Source organism: Talpa europaea (assembly GCF_964194135.1).
Source record: "Talpa europaea genome assembly, chromosome: 11".
Lineage (NCBI taxonomy): Eukaryota > Metazoa > Chordata > Mammalia > Eulipotyphla > Talpidae > Talpa > Talpa europaea.
Window position 1 is genome coordinate 19676744 of NC_140078.1, and position 8047 is coordinate 19684790.

Consider the following 8047-nt stretch of genomic DNA (forward strand, 5'->3'; position numbering starts at 1 on the left):
TACCAGAATTTTTTTTTTGCACCACATGAACCTATACGGTTAAATCTTTAACTGGTAAATGGGAGGTCCAATAAATTTTTCATAACAACTAAGCATGTCAGTTGTAGACAGCTTATGTCCCTCTGCCATTTATCTCTCTTATATAGATTCTCAGCGGGAATTCAGCAGCAGACCAGGAGCAGGATATGTTCCTGTGGAGTTTTGGAAGAAAACTGGTATGTGTCTGTCTGCTTATAGGCCATGTGTATTCATTAATTTGTGCAAGCTTCCAATACATTTTTAGGGGAAAGGTAGTTGCTTCGTAACTCCTTCCCCATAGAGCTCTAGCCTCCTTCCTCTCTCCCTTCAGCTTTCCCACACATCTGGACTGCCTGTCTTGTTACTTTACAAGTTAAGAACTTGGAATGACTTCCTGCAGTCCATCCAAGTCCCTTTCACAAACTTCTGGATGATGGGGAGGCATTTAGTAACCACTTTTTCATTCCCTATTTCTATGCCATTTCTGGACAGATAGCTAATTAATTCATTTCTGTTTGTCCTCTTTACTCAAATCCACACATACTTTTCATACATTATATGTTTGGTTTCATTCTCTTGGAACAGCTCTTCAATCCCTCTACTCTTCTACTCTTTTACCTTCACTAACTTTGTCTAGACTATTCTTGGTAGACATTTAAAGATTTAAAGGAGGGTGGGAACTGCCTATTCTAGTAAGATGGAGTATTAAAGTGGTCATTTCCCTAAAGTTATTCTTCTCCAAATAACTGGCCTTCTTGCCTCCCTTTACCAGTGGCATGACCTTTCATCCAGAACAGTTTTTGATTTTCTACCTGTTTACTTCTACAAAAAAATTAACATCTGTCATTCATAAAGACTCTTTCAAGAGCATTAAGACCACGATAAACAAATGCACAAAAGAATAGTAACAAATTATGCTATGAGAAATGTATATATATTTATCTGAACTGTGATTCATATTGATTGGTCCTTAAACTAAGAAGATAAAATTTAGTCAGTAAGAGATACTTAATGCCTACCTGGTAACTAATAAGAGCACTATAAAGGGTAGCTGTGGTGGGCCATAATGTATCTGTGTGGATGCCCAGGTAGGGAAGGATAGAGTTTGATGTGAAGTCAACTCAGCATCATCCTTAACCTTTGGGGTGAAAACTTTCTTAAGACTGGAATGATAAGATGTAAAGCTCTCAGATTGTCTGAGAACACTCTGTTTAGATCTCCTTCGAGCCTAGGCCATGTATAAGAGCCAAGCATTAAGAAAGTCCCCTTAGGCCTCTGGGTTGTCTAGTCTTGTGGACTGAGATGGTTGATCATTCACAGTGAGACTTAGGGCTTAGGTACAAATGTATAGCTGTGTTATTTCAAGTACCCATTCACTGAAAACCAAGCAGGGTGGTGGAATAAGAGCAAGTTATTAGAAAGCAAATAGTGTGGGTAACTAGACAGGGCTTTGGAAGCCTGAAGTTCCTGGCAATGCACCCAAATCTCTATCTTTAATCTAAGTTTCCCTACTGAGCTCAGCCCCAAACTGCTCCTTTCACTTGTGACTGGATGCCCCAGAGCCACCCCAACCTTCTCATTTGCTCTACACAAGCTTTTTGCCTTTTATTTGTTTCAAGCACATCCAGGGACTCTTAGAACAGACTCTGAAACGAGCCTGTAGGGAGTGGCAGAGAGGAGGGATTGCAGCAAAATGGTAGTAGCATCTATCAACTAAATTATTACCCTCACCACGCAGTTTGTATCTCTGTCTTCAGTCTTCTCCTTGCACAGAATCCTTTAGGGATTCACATTTTCACATTAGGAAAAAAGGTCAGATTCCATATTGTGGTATGCAAGACTTTTCAAAAATTTGTTTCCACCAGCCATCTCAACCAAAATACATTTCCTTGCTCTTCCCCTGCCACTTATAAAATTGATCATATTTATCCTTAGAATCCTCATCTCTTACTGATCTGTATCATGGCACCTAATCCACCTTTATACTGTCTCACAAATGGTTAAGAGTACATGGGCTATGCCTTAGTAGAGTAGGTATTCCCAGTCCCTAGCACAGTGCCCACTCCCTATAGTGTCCATCAAATGATTGTATAATGGATGAGTATAAGAAGAGAGCTTATATCTTCATCCCTGTGTATGTTTACAAGAGTCATTGTGTTTCGGCTCTGTCCCTTCTTAGAAATGATGTGGGGTGGGAGGGAAAAGATTTCTCGGCCAGTTGATTTTACTGTCACTTTCTTCTAGAAGAAGCTGTGAATAAGGTGAAAATTCAGGCTATGTCAGAAGTACAGAAAGCTGTTGCCGAGGCAGAGCAAAAAGCCTTTGAAGTGATTGCAACAGAGAGAGCTCGGATGGAGCAGACCATAGCAGATGTCAAACGGCAAGCTGCAGAGGATGCCTTCCTCGTCATCAATGAGCAGGAGGAGTCAACAGAGGTCAGAGTTCTGTTAGCACATGGGCCAGGCCGGGGCGCACGTTTTCCTAATGGAATCCTCACTGGAGCCTAAGGAAGGAGAGTACTAAGGGACAGTGCTGAGCTGCACTTGATGGCCTGCATCTTCCTTCTTAGTAGATTAGGGAAATAGTCTGTTTAACAGCTGTTTCTACTGCTGCTTTCATGATTGCTGCTTCTGGCTCTGACTTATCCTCACTTGACTCATATCTCCTACACTAGAGTTAGTGCATTCTCAACTGGTGCTCTCCTTGTTCCCTCGCCCCTGGGTGATTCTGCTAAACCCTAGCAGTACCTGACCGCCTCTAGAAAAATGCAAAGAGTATTAAGAAAACTTTTTGACCTGGACCTGCAGGACCATGAGCCAGATCCCATGATCCCCACCCCACCTCTGGAGCATGGGCACAGAGGAGGTAGCAGAACTACCTGCCCTCCTATTCACCCATGCTAGCCCTCTGACAGGTTACATTTTCAAAAGATCTGGTGTTGTCAGTGAAAATAAGATCATTCTTCCATTGGGAGGAGCGAGAAAATAATTTTCTAAACACGTGCAAGTGTGGGATTAGACTAGGTAGCTATGGTGGAGGGACCCTGGGAAAGAGTTTGGTTTATTGCTGAGGACTAAATTAGTCAAAGCAAGTTAGTACCTTCAGTGGGAGATGGGACTTTGCCTGCCTTACACTGATGCTTGTGTGTGTGTGTGTCTGCATCCCCTCATCTTGCTAGTGCATCAGCACACGGTGGGCAGTTTTCTGTTTTACAGATAAGGAATTTGCATTTCCCGTGCACAAGTAGATAACTGTAGAGACAGGATAAGCCCAGGTGAGTGTAGGTCCACAGCCCATCTTCTCCCCATATAGTCCCATCTTCAACAGTGCGGGTGACAGTTATGACCAGCCTGCCTCATGAGATCCAAGCAACTAACTGATGGCTGTATCTTGCAGAACTGCTGGAACTGTGGCCGCAAAGCCAGTGAGACCTGCAGTGGCTGCAATATCGCACGATACTGTGGCTCTTTCTGCCAGCACAAGGACTGGGAGCGACACCACCGTCTCTGTGGCCAGAACCTACATGGCCAGAGTCCCCACAGCCAGAGTCGGCCACTGCTTCCTGGAGGGAGGGGCACCTCAGCCAGGTCCACCGACTGCAATGTGCCAAGCCCAGCCCTGGACAAGACCTCGGCAACCACTTCCCGTTCTTCAACACCTGCCTCTGTGACAGCCATCGACACCAATGGACTCTGAGCCCCAGACTCACTTTACCCTGACGACCTTGCAGCATGACAAAACACTGCACAGGAGGCTGGTGTTTGAACCTGTGCAAATAGCTCTTGGGTCATCAGCAGGAAATGTAGTAGAGGCAGGAGTGCAAGCCCAGCAGACTCTGCTCCCAAACCTCTTTAGACTTGTGGCCCAGTTCCCTTGGGGAACTAGTGTGCCATTCTCTGCAGATGCAGCTGGCCGGAGCTGCCTCCTCCATGGCTTCCCAGTTTATTCCTCTCCCAGCTGGAACTGGCATGACCGGCCCCTTTTCAGTATAGACCACCAGCTCCCCTCCCTGCCTCTTGAGGCAGCAGACTGTTGAATGTGCCCAGCCAGGCTGGAGGCAGCTGGTCCTGGGCACTGTCCTCTAGTCCACTGTCCTCCCACAGCAGAAGCCTGGAGCTGGTAGCAACTGTGGAGGAAACCACCCTCTGATAAGAAGTGGCTCTTCTCCCTGCCACACAGCTCCTTGTGCCCCATTTCCAACCTCAGCAAATGCCATTGATTCCCCATCAGGAGTTGGGCAGGCAAAAAGCAGCTCTCAGGACTCCCTCCTCAACCCTGCTGTTCAGACTTGTTACGATTCTTTGAAACCACAGGAAAAAAGTCACCGTTTCAGTACAAGCATCCCTAATAATAAAAAATATAAATAGAACTTCCAGCAAGCATCACAGATCATTTTGGACAAGACTTCCCGACCTGGGTGGCTACTTTAGTTTAGGATCTGTTTTTTTCTCTCTTACTTTGCTTGTGCAAAAAAAATAAGTTTCCAGCGCATGGATTGGTCTTCTAGGGAATGAGACTCAATTGTGGATAGTCTCTTCTCGCTGAGCATGTTGGCCAAACTAGTACGTCAAATTACTGACTGGATCATCTTTTGGAAATACAGATACATTTGTCACCGCTTGGCCGTTTGCACAGTCATCTCGTTCTGTCCTTTTATCTCAGACCACGCATGTCTGGATCGCTGTGGGTCTCCTTCCCGTGGTCTCCATTTGGTGCCTCTTAAGCTACGATTATCCCATAGGATGTGATAATGGTGTGGCTGGAACTTGCCTCACCATCAAGGCCTGGTCACATCTGAGCTGCCCTCCTGGACCTGAAGGAATTCTTCAAACCCCACGGTTCCATGTCATTATATATACTACATCAGCTTATTATCAGGCATATAATATCAATTTCCCTTTTTTTGTTATGTTTGATACGTTCCCTCTCTGAGCTAAGAAACGTTCTGTGAAATGTGACAACTATTCTGAGAGAACCTGACCAATTTTTCTTCCCAACTTCAGGGAGTTTTCTAGCTGCTTACCTGGCTCTGCAGACATGACATCACCTTTTAAAATGTTTGGAACTGCCAACACCTGTTGGAAGCCCAAGGACCCTGACCCTCCTCTCTTTACCTCCAAGCCTCCGGCACCTTCTCTCCCCAAGGAATCAGTTGGAGTGAGTTGGTTGGCCCAGCTTCACATGGCCACCTTATATGCACTGACCAGACAGAAATAAAAGCTCTGTCCCATAAAGGAAAGGGATCAGCATAGGTAGCATTGTTCTTGCATATAGGTCTATTTTACTTTAAGAAATTTAAGTCCCTACTTTACCTTACCCAAGGATTTTCTGTGTTACAAAGAAACTCAATACAAGGCACCATTAAAATACCTGGATTTCCACTGCATATGGTAAGGGACACCCAAAGATAAAAGAACAGAGTCACGTTCCTCTACTGTGGAACTCCTTAAACTGCAGCAGCCGGTGGGGTGTCGCTACTTTAACAGGATGAACTCAGCACACCAGACAGGGCCTGCCTACATTTCTGTAAGATGTGGGATGTCCCAGCCTAGGTAAGTGAAATTTCAAGCCAATAGGCTAAGAGTTGCCCAATGTCCTGTTTAAACAGGTGGACTGAATCTAGGACTGAATTGCCTAACATGTTTGAACAGGTGGACCAAATCATGGACTGGCGGGTCCTGCCTCAACATCCTGTTCAAACACCTTGGCCCACCAGACTGACCAGAGGCGCTGTGCCTAGACAAAAGGTGCTATTTCCTGACTAATGATTGTTTCACAATTTTCCTGGAAGAGGGAGGGTCCGGAATGCACAGTAAAAATCCTAACTGAAGTCTCATTAGCATGCTAACACGCACACACCCCTGGGTGGAGACTTCAAATGTTAATGAAACATGCTATGTATGGAGCATGCATGCCCCAGTATAGCCCAACCCAGAACATGCTATGGCTCCCCTCAGCCCCGCCTTGGTAGTCCCACCCCTTAAAAACCTCTCCTTCGCTTCCCTGGTGAAGCCAGGCTAAAAGTTTTCTCTTTTGGTCCTGCCTCCTTTGTGCTCAAGTACAAGTTTCCAATAAATCTTGCCTAGTCTAGCTGGGGCAAAAAAGATGTGGGGTATCCCATGAAGATGTCAGGGAACCTATAAATCATATATAACAAGAGGGTCTCTCATTGTCCTTGACTCACTGTCTTAATCCGCAAGTTGAATGAACATCTAGGCAGGTTTTTTAAATCTTTGTAGTGGCCACAAGACTAGCCAGAGTAGCTCATGTTTTTCCTGGTTGGAATAGAGTCAAAACCCACAAAGTACTATTTCTTGTGGCTCCATGTCAGTTTCCTCAGCTGAGTCTTAGTGTGCAGGTCCTGGTCTACTTGGGGACTTAGTTCCAGTGACAGCTTAGTTTGCGGAGCCTGGAGTGCTGCCCTAGATTTCTCCATTCATGTGCTACCCAGAGGCCAAGCTGAAATTCTGGACAGTATTCCGCACTATAGTTCGATTCTCAGACCTTCAACTGTCATTTTAGCCACTTCCACACATAAGTTGCTAGGACATCTGACGCTATTTGGATAGAAGTAGTCCCTCCTTAGGCTCCCTCTCTGAAATTCTCCAGCTCTCAGATTGGGAGGACATGAGGCAATATCTAGGGCAGAGTCATGGCTGGAGGTGCAGGGGTGAGTCCAGGTTCTCCACTTGGTTTCCACTGTCTGCTGGCACCACCCCAGCTACCAGGTTGGAGGTGCAAGTTCAGATTCCCCACTTTCATCTAGTGTAAGATACATTTAAAGTGTCTTAATATAATCAGACTGCAGAAGGACTGACCTTCATAATATGGGGGAGGACATAAAAGACAATGGGGCTTGGGTGATGGTGCTGAAGGCATTGTCTGTGGTCACGGCGCGTCTGTGTTCTAGAAACTAAAAGCCCATGTGGCGAGGGCCGCACCCACCAGAGCACGCCTGGAGGATGAGGTCTCAGCTCACCATCACCCACTGACGGTGATAGGACCTCGTCGTCCTGTGCCCAGTGAGGAATGACTTCAGCAACCAGAGAAACCAAAAGTGCCAAAAGGGGAGCCATCTCTAAGTGTGCGGGCTGCTGGAGGGCAGGACCCACTGCCTGTGCCTGCCTGACTCCATTGGGTGATGAAAACTGGCTCAGGAAGAAGTAAGTTAATTCCTTCTGCTCAGGAATAGGTGGCCCACCTTGTGAGAGTGAGTACTCCACTGTGGAGGGTCCCGCCACCCCAGGGGAGGGGCTCAAGCAGATCTGCTCAGGCGCAGTCACCCGGCCCAGAGGTCAGAGAGAGTGGATCTTTTCTTGGGCCATGCCGAGTCACACTATCCCAGCGGGCATCAGTCTGGACACAGCACACTTCCTTTGCACGGGGCTGTGCCCAGCAATGGCTGCTGCCCTCTGGGCCGGGTGGTCTACCAGGAACTGGTGACTTCTTGGTGTCAACATGAGAATCTGTAACTTCTAGAGAGAAAATCTACCCTTTTCCTTGGACAGTCCGCCCCAAAGTGAATTGTTCCCCACACTATCATTGCTTGCAAAATGGTGTAGATGTTGTTCTGAATAGTTCCACAAGACAACTCCACAAGTGGCTTTGAAGGTTCAGCAACACAGTTGGAATTGTATGGTAGTGAATTCTTTGGAATGAAAGCATAAATAATGCCTAGGTGACCATTTGTCCTGGAAACTGTAGAAGGGGTTATGGATTGAATAAATCATTTAAAATTAAACACATTTTGGAGGATTTCCTCAGAACTGGTTCCCAGGCTCTTGGGTCAGTAGACCAAACCAATTTTCTTGGGTTTTTGTTTGTTTGCTTTAGCTCTTTGCAGAGAACTGGGTGGTGGCATGTTTGAACCAAATGTAACAAGAGCCAGAGGGCCCTGGACTGGTCCTGCATGGGCCAGCTTTCTGGAATCCTGCCGGGTGGGGTGAGGGAGGCACAGACAAACTGCCAAATAGGGCCCCTCCAACACTTGAGTGTAGTTCTTACGAAACCAAAATGTTGACTGCCTGCC

At 46.4% G+C, this 8047-nt stretch overlaps 1 protein-coding gene across 2 annotated transcripts in view; it reads left to right on the forward strand.

Annotated features, from left to right (window-relative positions):
• The window catches only part of CBFA2T2 (CBFA2/RUNX1 partner transcriptional co-repressor 2), a gene marked incomplete at both ends in the record, with an annotated part of 99432 nt that extends 95718 nt beyond the window's left edge, over nt 1-3714 (forward strand). The window contains 3 exons of one of the 2 annotated variants that reach the window (XM_084247550.1): nt 147-215; nt 2263-2453; nt 3415-3714. In XM_084247550.1, the coding sequence (XP_084103676.1) occupies nt 147-215; nt 2263-2453; nt 3415-3714 (560 nt within the window). The remainder of the gene's footprint in view (nt 1-146; nt 216-2262; nt 2454-3414) is intronic. The other variant, XM_084247551.1, reaches the window with a different exon arrangement.
• Nucleotides 3715-8047: the final 4333 nt, after the last annotated feature.